This window comes from Rhinopithecus roxellana, chromosome 6 (genome assembly GCF_007565055.1).
Source record: "Rhinopithecus roxellana isolate Shanxi Qingling chromosome 6, ASM756505v1, whole genome shotgun sequence".
Classification (NCBI taxonomy): domain Eukaryota; kingdom Metazoa; phylum Chordata; class Mammalia; order Primates; family Cercopithecidae; genus Rhinopithecus; species Rhinopithecus roxellana.
In genome coordinates this window covers 89141712-89163204 of record NC_044554.1, presented here as the reverse complement: position 1 = coordinate 89163204, position 21493 = coordinate 89141712, and the positions used below count along the sequence as shown (strand labels likewise).

At 35.6% G+C, this 21493-nt stretch overlaps 1 protein-coding gene across 4 annotated transcripts in view; it reads right to left on the bottom strand.

Moving 5' to 3' along the window:
- The window catches only part of SEPTIN7 (septin 7), a 104848-nt gene that overhangs the window by 71009 nt on the left and 12346 nt on the right, over window positions 1–21493 (bottom strand). Inside the window, exons 2-3 of one of the 4 annotated variants that reach the window (XM_010361128.2) lie at window positions 3343–3347; window positions 1950–2052 (exon numbers count right to left, since the gene is read on the bottom strand). In XM_010361128.2, coding sequence (XP_010359430.1) covers window positions 1950–2052; window positions 3343–3347 — 108 coding nt within the window. The remainder of the gene's footprint in view (window positions 1–1949; window positions 2053–3342; window positions 3348–21493) is intronic. The other 3 variants (XM_010361130.2, XM_010361129.2, XM_010361131.2) reach the window with 3 other exon arrangements.

Genomic DNA, 21493 nt, shown 5'->3' with positions numbered 1-21493 from the left:
ATAAGGAATAGCTGAAAGTTTTTAAGTCAAGAATATTAAAGCAAGGTTGGTTTTAGCTTTCTATGTTTTGCAAATGATGCTGTTAGAGTCAGCCTAAAATCTGAAAAATAAATCAACATATTAGATACTAAGTGATTAGATACTTAGTGACTATGTATTAGGCACTACACCTATATAGATGAAAATATTTAATACCTGCATTCAACATATCTATTCAAATGTAGTTAATTAAACAATGTTCAAGGCTCAGTGGGAAAACAGAGTAAGGATATTAACACTTGAAAATAAGGATATTAACACCTATTTTTTTTGGCCTCAGTTGAAGTCTTATCATTAGGAAGAGAAAAAAGAAAAGCTGCATTTCACAAAGGGATTAATTAGAAAAGCTAATAAGTAATATACATCTAGAGACTGAATATCTCCTCTAAAAATCAAAATCAGATGACTATTTGATTTTTTTTCATTTGGAAAAATGCCACAGAGATTTTAAATCAACCCTCTGGCCTTGATCACCAGACATTATCCTACTAAGTATGATTAGAAAAGTTATTCTTTAAACTAAAATTCTAATGTCAAAGGAAATTTTTTTAATTGTTAGTTCTCCTAACGGACCTAGGAGGTTTTCTCATAAGTGAAAAAATTCTATTTGTCTACAGTTTGTCACTTAAGATTATTAATATTACACATGTAGAGGTAAGAGACAGTGTTTCTTCATATAATGATGATGTTACCAACCTGCTGAAGAAAAGGTATGCGCTGCATTATTTTATCCCTCTATCTAGACTGACCTCTACTCCACAGCAGCAGTTTGCAAGCCAGATATACTATACTTCTACTCAACAAGAGATACATAGACAAGGTAACCAATGCTATAAAGTATCAAATTTGCAAATTTTGTACCATGTTTTAACTGTGAACTCTTACAATGTATACAACTTCCAAAGAGCCAAAAATCAACAGGTAAAATATTGCAGTCAGTAGATAAAATATTCTACCTCCCAATAAAGGAGTATTTCACAGCTAGTTCAATTAACCTAATTCAGCAACAAAATATTAGAGTTGAAATATAATTAACAAAAATACATACTACCTAAAAAGTCTAGCATCAACTCAATTTTCTTTGTCAAGGATAGCTAATCCACTAACCTGCAATTCACCTTCTTAAAACAAATAAGAGAAATACAACAAAGTTACACTATACAATATTCATAACTTAGGTTCTAAAGTCAGCCTATATGAGGTGAAAATACTGTGTAGTCATTTAAGAATAAGATTGTCACTGAAGATGACTAATCTTACAGATGGGAAAGGCACAGTATGCTTCTTCATATATAATAATAATGTTACCAACCTACAGTCAAAATTATCCTGAACAGTATTTTCTAATGGACTATATAGGCAGGGTAAGGTGTTTGTGGAATGAAACACAAAAGAAAACTGAAACTGAATTAGAGGATGAGGAGAGTCATATTTTACTCATTCCAGTGCTTACATTCAATTAATGAATTCCAAGGGTAATCAACTACATTATTATGATCCTCTATCCTACCTTTCTTTTCAAAATTCAGAGTACATTAAGTTAAATGCTTACATGATACTCCACTATAGCACATAAGCCAGAAAACAAAACTATCCGGGAGTAATAACCACCAGATGCTATTTTCTTTTGTAGCACTACCAATTGAAGATAACTTTTCTAGCGTTCCATTCCAACACTATCACCCACCATTTCTCAACTTTTAGTTTCTACCTTAAAAAAAGAGGCAAGACGACATAAATCCCATTATGCCACTGCGTTAAATTTTAAAATGTATGCACCTAAGAGAAAATATAACAAAGATATGATCACTATAGATATCTGTGCTACTATTTTCTTAAATTCATTCAGAGTTGACTAACCGTTTAAAACTTAAACCAAAGTTCCATTTTAATAAGGAATCATATCTTACCCACTACCATAAGCGTGAATTCAAAACCTCTCTTCACTGATTTTCTGTATACTTGATTTGGGAGATTGGCAAATCCCACATAGCCTTCAAGGTTCTTCTGTTGCTGACAAAAGCAAAAAGGGCCAAGTTATTCATGTATCAACAATACTATTCTGTCACATATTTCAAATTCCCTTCATGAACCTATTTTAGAAAATTATACTATTATTCACAGCAAATCAAACTAATTCCATGGCATTATCAATAAGACTATCAATTCTTAAATGGACAAAATTATTTGAGCATGAGTTGATTGACAATATAATGGTTAATTATAAAAATCCAAGGGAATGAAATAAAAATTTAGAAAACCTGCCTCAGAGCAAAGATTTTAATTGACAGTAGTTAGTAACAAGATGATTGACCAACCAACTAAAAAAGCAAAATAACACAGGATTTTTCGCAACAAAAAAATTCAAATCCCCTTCACACAATATTAAGAATCCTTTTTAATTATCTCCTTTGATCACACTAATTACCCACAGGTATGAGATTCTTGAAATTTGTCTTCTTATTCATGAAATGAAATCAAAGTGTTGAATTTAAAGCAATTTTTAAAAATAAATTCTTGAAGGCTCTTATGATCAGTGTCAACCAGCTACAGTATCATTCAAGCTGTTATGCCAGGTCCAATTTTGTCACTTCAAGGTTTCACATGATCCTGCTGCCTTTATCTTCAGGTTTATCCAAGTTTTAAAGTAAATTATAACTTCATTTTCTATTGGTTTTTTATTCCTAGATGACCTCAACAATAGTTTCAAGAGTAATTCAAAGAAATCTACTTCCAAATTGGTGTAGTAAATAAGTCTGACTTCTAACTTACCCATATGTGAGAAATATTGTCCATAGTTAAGACTATCCGAATAAGCAGAGTCTTATTGGTTAATTTTACTTTGGAGGTAGTCTTATCTCAACATAAAAAACAATAGCCAAAAGAGGCACACATTCTCTTAAAAGTTTCTGCCACGTTTAATTCTCATTTAAAAAGCACTCATGAGATCAAAACATCAATGCAATACATTTGGATTTAACAAAGAACAGAAGTCTACAATGTTTACTAGTCATGTAGATAAATATTCCATCCATCATCTTTGGCTTTCATTTCATAAAACTAATTCTTAAGCCAAATTTTAAAAACTAAGCCCATTAAAATGAAGAGCTAACTGTAAACATAATAATTAGGAGACTAATCAGAATCTAATATTTTTAAGTCAAATATTTGAAAGTCTGCTATGAGTGGAGTTAGAAATACATATTAAACCTAAGGTTTCCTTGGCTCATATTTCATCCAACTGTAAGTTAAATTTAACTGAGACTGAAAAAAATCTCTGTATAAATTATGTAGTATACTCACAGCTACTTTGTAAAGAACACATTTCCATCATTCCAGTGTTCCAGATTCCAACAGAAGAAATCCACAGAGGAACAGTAAACAAAGAATTCCAAGAATTGTAATGACATATTCAGTCCAAACAGGAGAGGCAAATCCATTGAAACACAGCAAAAGACAGGGGGGAAAAAAAAAGTTACTTACATGTAACTCAACAAATTAGAGGTAAATTAAAAAGAAATTAAAGGCAGACTTTTTTCTAAACACGTCAAAAAGTAGTATTTTTTGTGTGGAATACAATGCGAGTGAGTTTAAACCCATTTTCAGCAGCTGTCCTGCTGAAATATAGAAAATAAGGCTTATTATTGCACCCTGCAGTTGAGGTTTTACAGAAATGGTAGAAAAGATATAAAAGTATAAAGTTCCAGGAAGGTATACAGCAACCAAGTTTTAAATTACAAGAAGAAAAAAAAAGGTTAATTTCATGCAACTTCGCTTTGTCAGTCACTGGATTAAGACAGCTCAGATAAGACAAATGCAAATGTTTTGGTTAAAATATTTTTAAACAATGCTGTATTTCAAGTTCTATTAATTAAACTGAAGTCCAGAATTTAAAGAAATGTAGACAGATACAGGAAAAGGAAGAACGCTAAAGATGATAAGCAGAAACAGATGGAAAGAGGAGACAAATGTGAACTGTGAAAACTGAAAGGCAACTAATAGTATAGAAGATAAAATAGATAATCCTTGGCCAAACTGTGAGAAGTGTATCTTTTTATACTGAGACAAATCTATGAGTTATATCACAAACCACTTCAAACAATTGGAGTCAGTTTTATAGTTAAGGTAATTAAAAGCATAAACAAAACCCCAGTTTTAAAGTTAATTACAAAATTATTCCATGACAAAACCATCCAATGACTTCTGAACCTCCTCAAAAGTAAAAGCCGAAGTCCCAATAATGGTCTACAGTGTTTTCCCACCTTAGCAGTATCTTAGAATCACTTGGGGGAGCTTTTATAAAATCCGAATGTCCCAGCTGCACCTCCAGATCAATTAAATTAATCTCTGCAAGTGAGACGCATCCATCAGTATTTTTTAAAGCTCCTCATGTAGTTCCAACGTGCATGAATGCTGAAAGCCGCTAGCCAACAAAGTCCAGCAAGATCTGGCTCTACTCTTACTTCTGGTCTCATCTTCTGCTACTCTTCCTCCCCTTGCTCACGTCGCTTTCCCCAGCACTGAATCCCTAACTACTCCCCAAACATACACTGCATACTTTCATTTCATGGCTTTTGCACTTGTTGCTTTTTTTATTTGGAACAGTTTTGTTCTTTTTTTTTGAGACAGAATTCACTCTGTCACCCAGGCTGGCAGGCAGTGGCGTGATCTCGGCTCACTGCAACCTCTGCCTTCCAGGTTCAAGCAATTCCCTGCCTCAGCCTCCCAACTAGCTGGGATTACAGGCATGTGCCACCACACCTGGCTAATTTTTCTATTTTTGTATTTTTAGTAGAGATGGAGTTTCACCATCTTGGCCAGGCTGGTCTTGAACTCCTGACCTCATGATCCACCTGCCTTGGCCTCCCAAAGTGCTGGGATGACAGGCGTAAGTCACCGAGCCCCAGTCACAGATTATTTTTATTACTCAAATGTCACCTTCAAAAAGGCCTGCCCTAATCACCTTATTTAAAATTACGACCCCACTCCTCAGCACATTGCTGCTTGCTGTATGCTTCTCCTTAGCTCTTGCCACCATCCAACACACATTTTACCCATCTTGTTTACTGTGACCTCCATCCTGCCCGCAATGTAAGCTCCATCAAGGCAGAGATTGAATGAATTACATAAATTGTACATCAAAAAAGGAAGCTACTGAGAGCAAGTTGAAGTAGTTTCAAAGAATACAGAATTTTAGACTGCACCTTCAAGGAACCCACCAGATAAGAGGTATAACAAAAATGCCTCAGGGTCTGCCCTTGTCTCTTATTCAATGCTTTATCCTCAGCAACAAGAACAGTCTTTGGCACACAGTACTATTTTAAAATTGTGAAAAGCGGGAAACCATTCCAGACAAAGGAGTGGGCCCTAAAGTGGGGATGAACTTGGTATTTCCAACAGTAAAAAGAAAGCCGAGGTAGGCGGATTGCCTGAGCTCAGGAGTTTGAGATCAGCCTGGGCAACAAAGTGAAACTCCGCCTCTACTAAAAACTACAAAAAATTAGCAGGGCATGGCAGCGTATGCCTGTAGTCCCAGCTATTCGGGAGGCTGAGGCAGGAAATCGGCCTGAACCTGGGGGGTGGAAGCTGCAGTGAGCCGAGATTGTACCACTGCACTCCAGCCTGGGTGACAGAGCGAGACTTTGTCTACAAAAAAAAAGAAGTTCCGTTAACTATAATGAAGTGAAGTAGTGGACAAGGGGATGAGTGACAGGAAATGAGGTCAGGGAGGGAAGTAGGGGCCAGATCATTTGGGACTCAGCCAAAATAGGAAGTATATGGATGTTATTTTAGGCATGATAGGAAGCCACTAGAGGGTTTTTCACAGGCAAGTGACCTGATTACTGTTTTAAAGATAGTTCTTGGCCATCCAGAGTGGTTCATGCTTGTAATTCCAAACTTTGGGAGGCCAAGGCGAGAGGACTGCTTTAGCCCAGGAGGTTAAGGCGTCAGTGAGCTGTGATCATGGCACTACACTCCAGCCTGGGCAACAGAGTGAGAAATTTCATGGTTGGTTGGTGCTGAAAATATAGATTTAGGAATCATCGCCATACAGATACTATTGAAAAAGGATTGGATTCCCAAAGACAGACGAAAGAAGATAAAAAGAAGGGGGTCGGCCGGGCGCGGTGGCTTATGCCTGTAATCCCAGCACTTTGGGAGACCGAGGCGGGTAGATCACAAGGTCAGGAGATAGAGAACATCTTGGCCAACATGGTGAAACCCCATCTCTACTAAAAATACAAAAATGGGCTGGACTTGGTGGTGCATGCCTGTAGTCCCAGCTACTCAGGAGGCTGAGGCACAAGAATCGCTTGAACCTGGCAGGCAGAGGTTGCAGTGAGCCAAGATCGTGCCACTGCACTCCAGCCTGGGCAACAAGAGAGAAACTCCAGTCTTTAAAAAAAAAAAAAAAAAAAAAAAAAAAAAAAAAAGGGGGGGGGGGGTCGAGACAAAGCCCTGAGCACTCTAACATTGAGAGGTCAGGCAGAGAAAGATCAGCCAGTGGAGACAGGAAGAAAACCAAGATCATCTCAGGGATGGAGGATTCATTCAACTATGCTGAATGCTACAGAGAAAGATACCAGAATAGAAACAAACATACTGATAAAATTTGGAAATAAGGTCACTGGTAACTTAAAAAATAAAAGCAGTCTCCGTAACATGGTGACAAAGAAGAGTAACTACGATGATTTACAGTAGACAATTATTTGCATGTAACTATCATAATAAATAACTTTAACTTTTTAAATAAAATTATTTTAAACATTTTGTCAGTTCCCCCATATGACTGATTTCCCAGAGGGAGAGAACCATGTCATATTCATCTCTATGTTCTTAGCAAGGTGATGACACATAGTACATATTTTAAAAATCTGAATGACTACTCTTTCAGGAAAACATCTTCTGAGGAAGAAATGCTGTACAAAGATAACATTGGTTTGGCTCTGATAAAAACATATCATCCCAAAATTCGTATAAAAGTACCCTACCAGATACAAAAATACGGCTCTGAGGCTACCTAGCACAAACACTATTCAGAAAATATACTAGTAATTTGGCCAGGCATGGTGGCTCCGGCCTGTAATCCCAGCATTTTGGGAGGCTGAGGCGGGCAGGTCTCTTGAAGTCAGGAGTTCGAGACCTGCCTGGCCAACATGGTGAAACCCTGTCTCTACTAAAAATACAAAAATTAGCCAGGCATGGTGGCGCACACCTGTTGTCTCAGCTACTCTGGAGGCTGAGGCAGGAGAATCGCTTGAACCTGGGAGGCAAAGGTTGCAGTGAGCCAAGATAGCACCACTGCACTCCAACTTGGACGACAGAGCAAGACTCTGTCTCAAAATAAATAAATACATACATACATACATACTGGTCGATTAAAAGATATCAACTATTCCTATCTCATAAGAATTTTTCCATACCCTAAATTCTAAAATCAACCATAGTCTGTAATTCAAAAGACTTAACCACCCACTGATTCTTTTCCTGCACAAATGTTCACAGTGCCAGTGTGAAATATCTGGATAAGGAAATATTAATTATAGAAGTGAGTGATACAATTGTGGCATTTATAAGTATGTATAAATAAAAGTATATTCACCCAAGCTTCTACAAAAATACCCCTGGGTCTTTAAAGTATTCCTTGATTTCAAACATTAGTCAGGTAAGAAGCAACATTTATCAAATAATCTTTTCTAAAAGCGTATCTGCTAGATATGCTTTACAAAATCTTTTAGATGTTAAATCTGTATGTTAAAAGCATAGTTAAGAAAAATCAAACTACAGTAACTCCACTGCTTGATGAAAAAAATCAACTTAAATACAATATCCAGTAACTCAGTTCTAACCTTCCTTCTAAGGTTAAATAAGTTCAGCACAAATGTATTCAAATAACACTATGTTTCAAACAAGTTCTAATAGATAGATTATTGAAACTCTTAGAATTCTTTATGTTCTCTCGCCATTTGTTCCTGTTCCAAAGTTACCCAAATCTTGCTATCTAAAATCCCATTACCATTTTTAAAGCTCTGAATACTAATTTTCAACAAATTTTCCAATAGATAAAAATTTTCCAATAGAAAAAAGCAGCAACTTATTTTGAAAACTATTAAATATGCTTTTTAGTAACAACAAAAAATTGATCAAGGGGAGTTGTAACAGAATGGAAGCCTAATAAAAATCAGAATTTGAAAAGAACACAATCCTAGAAGGAACTATAAACCTTCAACTTCCCACTATCATTACAAAATGAGATGTTTAACAAAAAACTAAAATGATTAGGCATTATAATGCACACCTCAAATTACCTTAATATACCCAAATTCTATTTCTCCTCTTAGTATGTGCAGTTTAAACACCAGGCTACAAAAATCCAAGGTTTACATTAGGAACTTTACATTTCAAAAATTACCATTTATCTTTTCTAAATAACTTCAAGTTCAATCCGCCTCCCTTTGGATTTTAAAATACATAAAATATATATACACAAATATATATATTTATATATAAAATATATATACAAATATACATATATATAGCATATTGTTTTATGAAGTATGTTTCTCCTAAAGTGTACGTAATTCTAAATATGAAAAACAACTATAGACTACAAAAGGAAAAGATATTAATGCAGAAGTTGACTTCTCAACTCCTTAGTATTCCTAACAAAAGCCTTCTATTATACACAGATGTAAGTGTCTGGTACTTGCTTAGTCAAATTCCTGCCATCTCTCATACAGCCTAAGGGAAAAGTTAAAGAACTTCATGTGCCATTTAAATGTTTTAAATATTTTAAGTATAACTGCTCTAAAAATGCCTAGATTTTAGATTTAATATAAAATAAAAACTAAAATATTACAAGATTACATAGGCATATCCTAAATATCAGTTTTTGTGTTCCTCATCCCTCAACTATTTTAAAGGTTCATTACTTATTTAGCATGCCTCCAGCTCTCTTCTTTTTACTGATATGAACAAATGGGTACTGACACAACCAACTTTTATTTTCTTAATCCTATTCTGGATTCTCAGTTAATCTGTTAAAAAGATTCTAATATTTAACTCTATGAATACATACAAGAATGAGATAACTTAAAATTTAAATCAATTTTTCTTTGCTCTGATCTTAACTTCCTAGACTTACTGACCTTATTCCTTCACTCATTCATTCAACATACTTACAATAAGTCAGACATGTATGTGTGTTCTAGTAATTAGGAATATAAAAGCTAATAAAAACAAGCTCCCTGCTCAAGAAGCTAAGAATCTAATAGGGAGGTGAGGTAAGCTAGAGGACAATTAAAATAATTCAGTGATAAATGCTCTCATATAGGAAAGCACAGAAGGATACATGAGAGCAAACAAGGAAGGGTGTTTCATCCTATCCTGGGATCAGATCCTTTAGATACTGAAGGACTGACCAGTAGACCTTAATTTGATGAGAGATGAGGGTGGGAGCTGCAGAACATGGGTCTCAGTCAGTTGAGTTATTAACTGCAAAGGCCCAAAAGCAAGAAGAGAGTATGGTTCCTTACAGCAACTACAAATAGTTCAATACAACTCATTTTTAGGATCAAGGAGCTACAGCTTAGGAAAGTTAAGCAAAAGCCAGATGAGGAAGGACTTTGTTGGTCATACTTAGGAACTTAGACTTCATCTTGAAAGCTTAGAAAGAGCATTAAAGATACAAAGAGGAATGCACAATCACATCAATTCACATGCAGAGTCACATTCATACTTTAGAAAATTACTACTGACAAGAATATTCATGATGAACTGGAGAAAATGGTAGTAATCCCAAGAGCTGCTCCAGCTGCCCAGGGGAAAAATAAAGACTTGAACCAAGAAAGAGGCAGCAAGGATAAAGAGAAATATAGGTTAGAACTCTATTAGCCATTAAGGTAGCCACTAGCTACATGTGGCTACTGAGTACTTGAAATGTAGCTAGTCTGAATTAAGACATGCTATAAGTATAAAATATCATATTTTAAAGACAGTATGAGAATAAGAATCAAAAACATCTTACTAATAATTTCATACTGATTGCATGTTGAAATAAAATTTTAGGTATACCAATTATATAAACTATAAAACTAAAGTTAGTTTCACCTGTTTATTTTTACTTTTTAAATGTGGCTATTATGAAAGCTTAATTACATAAGTGGCTTGCATCAAATTGCTATTGGACAATGCTAGGTTAGATATTAAAGAGATGAAATGACAGATCTCTGTAGCTAACTTGTAGAAGTGTGATAAAATTAGGATTTCTTAATTTAGGCTTGAGCAATTAAGATGAATGGTGAGTACCAACTGTTAAAAGTAGAAATCATCTGAGTTAAGGCACTAACTGGACTTTGGGAAGACAAAGTCTAGTAGGCAGTTGTATATATAAAGGTTAGAAATGCTAGAAACATCAAGGTTAGACAGATAATTAATATCTTAAGTAATCAACATTTAAATGGTATCAAGGCCATGGATATGAATCCAAATACAGCATACAGAGTAGGAAGCAGGCCAAGAAGCAACACCAACAACCCATCATAATCACCTAAACAAACCTAGGAAAAGCTGAGAGAAAAGAATCAAAGAGGGCTGGGCGCGGTGGCTCAAGCCTGTAATCCCAGCACTTTGGGAGGCCGAGACGGGCGGATCACGAGGTCAGGAGATCGAGACCATCCTGGCTAACACGGTGAAACCCCGTCTCTACTAAAAATACAAAAACTAGCCGGGCGAAGTGGCGGGCGCCTGTAGTCCCAGCTCCTCGGGAGGCTGAGGCAGGAGAATGGCGTAAACCCGGGAGGCGGAGCTTGCAGTGAGCTGAGATCCGGCCACTGCACTCCAGCTCTGGCGACAGAGTGAGACTCTGCCTCAAAAAAAAAAAAAAAAAAAAAAAAAAGAATCAAAGAGCTCACAGAAACATTTCAAAGGAGGTCAACTGCAGCAGCCCCCTCAAGAAGTGGTTAACTACACGAAATGCTCTGGAGTGGTCAAAGGATACAAAAAAATCTACTTATGGTTCCTGGAAACCACTGTCAAAGCTGTATCAATGGAAAGATAGGGGAAGAAGGCAGACTGGAAATAAATAAGCAGAAAAAAAACTACAGGAAGTGAATATAAGCAATTATTTTTTAATGCTTATCTTTGAAGAGAAGAATAGGACAGAAGCCAGAAAATACAAGGTCAAGAGTTTTAAGCACTTAAAAAAAAAAAAAAGGCAGATAGTTCTATTTGTGCGAATGGTAATAGAAAACACCAAGTAGTAGACAAAGTTAAATAGGACACAGATAACATTTATGGAATGATGGACAGGATTTTCCCTAAGTACCAGAGATAAAACAACTTGAAAATTCCAAAAAAAGAAAAGAAAGTAGGGGATTTTAAGAGGTAAAGATGTGAAACAGTAACCATAAGAACAGAGAGAGAGACGAGGAATACATAGCAGCCATCCAAGCAATTTTGTCCACCTAGTAAAGGCTGAAGACCACAAATCTTTGACTGTATCCCTGAAGCCATGTGATCTTTTCCTCCAGCAGCAATCCATAACTTGAGTACAATAAAACTGGCTGTAGGAGTCATTTGAAACTTGCTTTGCAGGAAGGGTACACAAAAGTACGAGATCAAGAGAGCTGACAAATACAGTTGAAGCAATTCAGTGAATGAAAATGGAGAGGATCAAGGATGGAAGGCAGGAAGTGAAGACAGTAAAAAAATAAGTTGCTGGGCGCGCAGGCTCGTGCCTGTAATCCCAGCACTTTGGGAGGCCGAGGTGGGCAGACCACCTGAGGTCAGGAGTTCGAGATCAGCCTGACCAACATGGAGAAACCCCACCTCTACTAAAAACACAAAATTAGCCAGTCGTGGTGGGGCATGCCTGAAATCCCAGCTACTTGGGAGGCTGAAGCAGGAGAATCCCTTGAACCTGGGAGGCGGAGATTGCAGTCAGCCAAGATCACGCCATCGCACTCCAGCCTGGGCAACAAGAGCAAAACTCCATCTCAAAAAAATAAATAAATATATGTAAGTTGTGGTTAGAATGAGCTATACAATTAAGATCTTAGAAGTGGAATGTAAGTTGTAGATGATAGTCCCACAGGGTCATTATGTCTTTTTTTTTTTTTTTTTCTTTATTTTTAAATTTTTTTCTTCTCACTCATTCCCCCATAGGGTTATTAAAAGGATGGCTCTCATATGAGACAGAGAGAAAAAAAAGGATGTCTCAAGAATAGTCAAAAAACTGAAGCTAACTTATTGAATGTGTCTTACACATGGGCCTAAAAATGTCCCAGAATGATGATGGAGCTTAGAGCAGAAAGAAAAATTGAGTATTAGATGTCATCTTTAATATTAGAACAAAACAGGGGTGTGGTAGCTGAAAATTTTAAGAAGGGGTCGAAAACACTGCTGCTAAACAGTAAAATTTTAAGGAAGCAGGGTTCTTTTTAAAGGAGAATGGCCTACAGTCTAGACCAGTGCTGTATCATGGAAATATTAGGTAACCACATATGTAATTATAAATATCCTACTACAGGGGTCCGCAACTGCTACCCCAACTGGTAGCAGTCCGTGGCCTATTAGGAACTGGGCTGCACAAGAAGAGGTAAGTGGTAGGCAAGTCAAGTGAAGCTTTATCTACATCTCCAGCCTCTTGTATTACCGCCTGAGCTTTGGCACCTGTCAGATCAGCGGCGGCATTAAATTCTCATTGGAGAGTGAACCCTATTGTGAACTGTTCATTGAAGGGATCTAGGTTGCACATTCCTTATGAGAATCTAATGCCTGATGATCTGTCACTGTCTCTCATCACCTCTAGATAGAATCCCATCTCTTAAAAAATAAAATAAAATAAAATAAAACGAATATTAGGCTGAGCGTGCTGGCTCACTCCTGTAATCCCAGCACTTTGGGAGGCTGAGGCAGGTGGACTGCCTGAGCTCAGGAGTTCAAGACCAGCCTGAGCAACATAGTGAAATCCTGTCTCTACTAAAGTACAAAAAATTAGCCGGGTAGTCCCAGCTCCCCAGGAAGCTGAGGCACAAGAATTGGTTGAACCTGGGAGGCAGAGGTTGCAGTGAGCCAGGACAGTGCTACAGCACTCCAGCCTGGGTAACAGAGCGAGATCCTGTCTCCAAAAATTAAAAAAATAAAATGAGGCCAGGCATGGTGGCTCATGCCTGTAATCCCAGCACTTTGGGAGGCCAAGAGGCAGGTGGATCATCTGAGGTCAGTCAGGAGTTCGAGACCAGCCTGGCCAACATGGTGAAACCCTGTCTCTACTAAAAATACAAAAATTAGCCGGGCATGGTGGCACGCAACTGTAATCTCAGCTACTCAGGGGGCTGAGGCAGGAGAATCATCTAAACCCCGGAGGTGGAGGTTGCAGTGAGCTGAGATCGTGCCACTGCACTCCACCCTGGGTGATAGAGTGAGACTCCATTTCAAAATAAAAATAAAATTAATAAAGTGAGTATTAGTGCCCAGTACTGGGTGACGATGTGGAAAAAGAAACACTCTCCTTACATGACTTTTGGAATATAAACTTAAACCACCTACCTAAAGAGCAATTTAACCATGTGGACCAAACACTGAAGTTTTTATTCTCTTAAATTCAACAAATTCCACTTTCAGAAACGGATAGTCTTGAGAATCATACATGATTAAGATAAAATATTCAACAAAGCACTGCTCATAATAGTAAAAAATTGTAAATTTTTGATGAGTTCTAAAGACAAGTGAAACTAAAATTATATTACAGTACCTCCATGTATTAAAATACCAGGCAGCCATTAAAAGTAAGGTTTTAGAAAAATATGCATGGACAGATAATGATATATTGACTAGAAAAACATTCTTAAACACTTGTCACAGGAGAATATCAAAGAAATGGGTGGAGTAAATACTTGAGAAAATTCTGCTTCATTAAAAGCAAGGAGAAAACTGACACAAACTGTTCAAATCAATTTACTTAAAATTCTGGAAATTAAATAAAAGCTTGCAGGTCTCCATGTAATGTTTATTCAAGAAAAGGGACTGAGCCTTGGTAAAAACAGCAGCTCCTGCATTTTAACTTGCCCATTCTCATCTTTCTACCTCTACACTAGCCTTGAAAACCAACAGCACACCATCACAGTAAAAACCAGCAGATTAGTGGCAACTGGAAAAACACAGATCTATCACGGAATGCCTTCAAAGCCTCCCTCTCAAAGTGCTATCATTATGTGATGTGTCTGGTAGTTCCTAAAGGCCTACTCACAAGTGACCACTAAGATAACCAAGCAGAGACTTCAGTGATAACATATGGCAAAAATTAACGTCACAGAATTAGTTCGAAAAGCAACTAAGCAAATAACAAAGAGCAACAACAATAAACCCTGCAGGGAAGGGAGAATCTGATGTCCAGAGCTGCCACACTGTATTATTTGAAATATTTAAAATGTCTAGTATTCAAGAGAAAATCATGAGCCTTGCCAAAAAAACTCAAAAGTGCATGGCCCACATACAGGAGAAAAAAGCAACAGACCTTGAGAAAGCCCAGACATTAAACAAATACTTTAAACCTGCTATTTTAGATATGTTCAAAGAACTAAAGAAAAGTCTAATAAGCTGTCAAGTATGAAAACAATGTTCATCAAATAGAGAATATCAAAAATTTTTTTTAAATCCTGGAGTTGAAAAATATAATAAATGAAATGAAAGTATTCACTAGAGAAGCTCAACAAAAGATTGGAGCTTGCAGAAAAAAGAATCACCAAACCTGAAAATGGGTTAAATAACATTAACCAATTTAAGTAAAGAAAGAAAAACGAACAGAGCCAGAAACCTACAGAACAAAATCAAACATGAAGTAGGGGAGGGAAGGAGAAAAGGGGTGGGTCGGAAGGAAGGGGTATATCTTCAGAATGTATATTCTTCAGAATGTATATCTGAAGAAACAGAACTGAAAACTTCCCAAATCTGAAGAAAAACATTAGTCTCAACATCAAAAGCTTAACAAACTGATTAAGACAAAATCAAAGAGACCCGCACATCATAATCAAACTGTCAAAAACCAAAAACAGAGAATACTGAAAGCAGTTTATGAGAAGCAACTATATGTATAAGAGACTGTAAATAATAATAATAGCTGACATCCTATCAGAAACCATGGAGGCTAGAAAGCAAAAGGATAACATATTCCAAATGTTGAAAGAAAAAGACTGTCAACCAAGTGAGCTATGATGGTGCCACTGCACTCCAGCCTGATTGACAGAGTGAGATCCTGTGTAAAAAAAAAAAAAAAAAAGAGATGTAGAAAACAGCAAAATCACAGGTGTAAATCATATCACTACTTAGATTAAATGTAACTAGATTAATGCATTTTGCTGTTTCAGGTATAACAGGACTCCAATCAAAAAGTAAAGAATGGCTACGTGGATTTTTAAAAGTAAGATCCAACTATATGGTGCCTACCTGAGACACGTTTTAGAATCACAAACACAAACAGGTTGAAAAAAAAGGACAGAAAACAACAAGAGAAAGCTGAGGTAGCTACACTAATATCAGAAAACACAGACTTAAAAGACAAATCTTGTTACCACAAAGAAGGATATTTTATACTGATTGAAGGACCAATCCATTGAGAAGATAGAACAATATTAAGCACATATGTCTCTAACAAAGGAGTCCTCAAATTGCACAAAGCTAAGAAAATGAAAGGTAGAAATAAAACAATTGAACAGTAATAGCTGACCTTCAACACCCTACTTTCAATAATGGGTAAAACAACTAGACAGATGATAAAGAAGAGAAGACTCAACAACACTACAAAACAACTAGACCTAACACATAGCTATACAACATTCCACCCAAAAACAGCAAAACACATTCTTCTCAAGTGCACATGGAATATTCTCCAGAATAGATCACAAAACAAGTCTCAATTTAAATGAGTTGAAAATCATACAAAGTATATTCTTCATCCACTACAGAATGAAGTTAGAAATCAACTGCAGAGAGAAATTTGGAAAATTCACATGTTTGTTAAAATTAAACACTACACTCTTTCATAATCAATAGGTCAAAAACTAAACCACAAGGGATACTGGAAAATACTTCGAGATGAATGAAACTAAAAAACACAACATACCAAAATGTATTGAATGCAGCTAAATCAGTGCTTAGAAGGAAATTTATAGCTGTAAATGCCTATATTAAAAAGAAAGATTTCGTATCATAACCTTCCACCTCAAGAAACTAGAAAAAGAACAAATTAAACCCAGAACAGGGAAAACAAAATAAGGAAATGATTATTTGAGCAAAAATGAATGAAATACATAATAGAAACATTAACAAAATCATAGTTGGTTCACTGAAAAGATCAACAAAATTAACAAAACCTTAGCTAAACTGACCAAGAAAAAAAAAAAACAGAACACTCAAATTACTGAAATCAGAAATGAAAGAAGGGAAATCACTACCAATCTTTCAGAAATAAAAGGGAACCTATGAACAATTAATTCCATGCTGACAACAAATCAGATTATAACCTTGAAGAAATGCAAAAATCTCTAGAAAGGCATAAACTACCAAAACTGACTTAAGAAGAAACAGAAAATCTGAATAGTCCTATAATAGATTAGTAATAAAAAATAACTAATTCACACACACCCCAAAAAAGCAAAAACACAACTTTCAACAAAGCCCATGCCCAGATGTCTTCACTGGTAAATTCTACCAAACGTTTAAAGGTTGTACAATCCTTCAAAAACTAGTCCAAGAAATAGAAGAGGATGAAATACTTCCCAACTCATTTTATGAGTTCAGTTTTACTCTGATACCAAAACCAAACACATCAAGTAAAAACAACCAACCAACATCTCATATGGATGCAAAAAAAAAAATCAACAAGGTACTAGCAAACCAAATCCAGCAATAAAAAGGGATTATACACCATAACCAATGGGATATATCCCAGAATGAATATGTTGGTTTTACATATGAAAATTCATCAATGTAATACACTAAATTAAAACCCACACACAACAAACACATAATCATCTCAGTAGACACAGAAAACATAATTGATAAAAATTCAACAATCTTTCAACGATAAACACACTTAAACACATTAGACATATAAGGGAACTTCAACCTCATAAAGCACATCTCAGAAAACCCATAATGATGAAAGACTGAATGCTTTCACTCTAAAATCAAGAACAAGACAAAAGATGTCTATCATTGCCACTTCTAATCAACACAGTTCTGGAGGTTCCAGAAAAGGCATTTGGTAAAATAAAGAAATAAAGTGCATCTAGATTGTAAAGTAATGTAAGTAGTATTTGCAGGTGATATGATCTTATAAATAAAAAATCCAAAAGAATCCACAAAAATAAAAAAAACTATAGGAACTAATAAAGTTGCATGATATAAGATCAATATACAAAAATCAATTGCATTTCTATAAAAAATTAAGAAAAATTCCATTTGCGATAGCATCAAGAAAAAAATACTTATAAATAAATTTAACAAAAGGAAACATAAGTCTTATACATGAGAACTATAAAAATGTTGTTCACAAAAACTGAAGACCTAAATAAACAGAAGATATTCTGCATTAATGGAGTGGAAGACTTAATATCGTTAAGATGGCAATACTCTTCAAATTGATATACAAATTCAACACCATGGCTATCAATATCCTTCCTGGCCTACTTGTAGAAATTAGCAAACTAATCATACAGTTCAGATGGACATTCAAGGGAACCAGGATAACCAAAACAATTTTGAAACAGAACAAAGTTGGAAGACTCACACTCCCTAATTTCAAAACTTACTGCAAAGTTAGTCATCAAAACAGTATGGTACTGCCATTAAGAATATACAGATCAATAAGAAACAAATGAGAATCCACAAAAAAACCCTTACATTTATAACCAATTGTTTTCACAGAAAGTTGTCAAGACGACACAATAGAAAAAGACTAATCTTTTCAACAATAAGTGGTGAAACTACTGGATAGCCACATACAAAAGAATGATTCCTATCTCACACCATACACAAAAGTTACTCAAAATGGATCAACAACCGAAACATAAAGGTCTAAAACTATAAAACTCTTAGAAAACATAGGGGTAAATTTTCATGACCTTCGATTACAAATGCTTTCTTGACTATGACATGAAAAGCACATGCAGTTAAGTAGATAAATTGGACTTCATCAAAATTAAAAATGCCTATACTTCACAGAACACTATCAAGAAAGTGAAAAAAAACACTGTGGAACTGTAGGAACTACCTGCAAGTCTTCTACACGATAAAGGACTTATATCCAGAATCTATAAAGAATTCTTACAACTGAACAGTAATAAGACAACTTCATTAAAAACTCAGCAAAGCATTTTAACAGACATTCCTGCAAAGAAGGTGTACAAATTGCCAATAAGCACATGAAAAGATGTTCAACATCATTAGGGAAATGCAAATTAAAACCACAATGATACCAGCTCACACCCAGTAGGATCGTTTTAAAAGACAGGCAATAACAAGTGTGGACAAGAATGTGGAAAAATTGGAACTCTCATACACTGCTGGTAGAAATGTAAAATAGGGCAGCTGCTTCAGCAGTTTGGCAGTTCTTCACGGAGTTAAACTAGAGTTACACTATGATCCAGCAATTCTATCCTTAGGTATATATCCAAGAAAATTGAAAACTATAGGTCCACACAAAAGCTTGTACTCAAAACATTCACAGCAGCATTATCCATAATAGTAAAAAAGTAGAAACAATCCAAATATCAACTAATGAATGGATAAATGAAATATGGTAGTATATATACAACAGAACAATATCCAGCAATAAAATGGAATGAAGTACTACTGAGATATGCTACAACACAGACAAAACTTGAAAACACTACTAAGTGAAATATGCCAGTCACAAAAGTCACATTACATGATTCCAGTTATATAAAATGTCCAAGACAGACAAATCCATAGAAATGGAAAGTAAATTAGTGGTTGCCAGGACAAGAGAAGAGGAGGGATGGGGACTGATCATTAATGGCTCCAAGGTTTCATTTGGGCCTGATGAAAATGTCCTAAAAGTAGACAGTGACAATGGTTGCACAACCCTGAATACACAAAAAACCACAAAATTACACACTTTCAAGGAGTATATTTTACGGCATGCAAATTATCTCAATAAATCTGTGATAAAAACAAGCATGTACTGTACACTACCTTTCACATATAAATTGTTACATCTCCTTTCTCACACATATCTTCTCATATGTGCAAAAAAATTCACAAAAAATCAATCAGAAACTCACGAGATCCATCACCTCTATCAATGTGTGGGGAAGTGGTAGAAAAAAGGAGAATGAGAACAGGGTAAAAGAAAGGTAGGAGGAATACTAAATCTATTAACACCATGGTAATTTTCCATATATCCCCATTAAAAAAACAAAATCAGTCAGGATGTGAAAAGAAATAGTAACAAATAAAACTATTTCAGAAGAATAACATGAAGACACTGAAGGGGATGGAGCAGAAAAGAACATAACTAACTTTGGCAAAAAGTATTTTGATTAGTATAAGATAGTACATTAACTAACAGTATTGGTATTGTATAAAGCTAAAGACAAAAAAGCACACACAAATATACTCTAGCAAGTAAGCATATTACATAGTTCTGAAGTTACAGCTAGGTGTACAATAGATTTTTCCAAGTATGTAAATAAATTGCAGATGAAAGCCAGGTTTCTCAATGTTGAAGAAAGGAGTTACAAGGAAAAGAGAAAGGCTAGAATGAACTCTGCATTAATAGATTGGAATCGATGTACCAGTATAAATTCATGGTTTTTAGTATACATATGCATATATTTTTATACACGTATACAGAAATACAGATGTATATATATAAATTCATACATTGCCTACCTCTGTCTGCTCAAAACATCTACTAGAAGCAGGGACGCTCCAATAGCAATGAGCACTTCTGACACCTAGATCTTGTTTTCTAATTATTATTCTCAAAAAAAGGTTGCTGGACTCCTTGGACAACGGTTGCTTCCAAGGCTTAGGCAGAAAAAATACAAGATAAACTAGAAAGTAAAGAAGTACCCCTAAAAATGGTGGGGAAATTCTGAAAGGATAAACGAGAGCCACCTGAAAGGACTCTCAATGGACAATTGAACAATAAAACAATGAAAAAATTAATATATAACTGAACTGATGAATAAATAAAACAGCTCTTCCTTACCACAATAGAATCCCAGCTTTAAAATGTAGCGTGATGTAAAAAGAAAATCACCAGTAACACAAACAGCACAGTAAAACTGCCATAGGCAAGAATCATTGACAAGATACTAAAGTTAGTGGGTAAAAGTATGAGAAATAGGGTATTTGTACAGTCCAACAAAAAACTAGTACCTAAAATAAAAAAGAACCCTTACAATTCATTAAGACAAATAACCCAATTTAAAAATGGACCGAAGATTTCAATGGACCACCAAAGATGACAAACAGATGGCAAATAAGCACAGGAGATCCTCAACATCATTAGTCATTAGGAAAATACAAATTAAAATTACAGTAAGTTATTGCTACAAATCTGTAAGAATGAGTAAAATTAAAAGCAGTGACCATTCCAAGTGTTGGTGAGCATGTGGAACAACTTGAATTCTTATTCACTGGGGGTGAAAATGTAAAATGTTAATAATATATTGTAAAATAATTTTGCAACGTAAAAATTAAACATACACCTACTATATTACTTACCCCAAGTATTTACCAAAGAGAAATGAAACGTTGTGCCACTATCATTACAGCTTTTTTTTTAAATTTACAGAAAAAGCATGAAAGAATACTCTCCAACTTTTAACAGTTTCCCCAGTGACCAGCACACAGCAGGTATAAAACACATACTTGTTAAATGAATGAACTTGATTGCTGAAGTTCTAAACTAATGACTTAACAGCAATACTACCAATAGTTACCATCAACATTACAGTAATATAATTATCAATATATTACTGATGTAAAGAACTTATTGTCAATACTACAACTTTAACTGGTAGTCTCTTATTTCAAAGAGTTCAAAAGCACCAATACACTACCAAATGTGAAATGATCAATATCCCAAGTTACTCATCATGTCATGGTTGGTAAAAGCTTCTCAGAATGGGTAGTTTTGATATGGGCCTTCCTTAACATACGACAGGACTTCAAGGCAGGTACAAACACCATAAGCAGAAGCAAGAATATTAATTACTGGCCAAGTGCAGTGGCTCACTCCTGTAATCTCAGAACTTTGGGAGGCTGAGGCAGGCAGATCACCTGAGCTCAGGAGTCTGAGACCAGCTTGGTCAACATGACAAAACCCCATCCCTACAAAAATACAAAAAAATTAGCTAGGCGTGGTGGCACACGCCTGTAATCCCAGCTACTGGGGAGGCCAGTAGCTGAACCCAGAAGA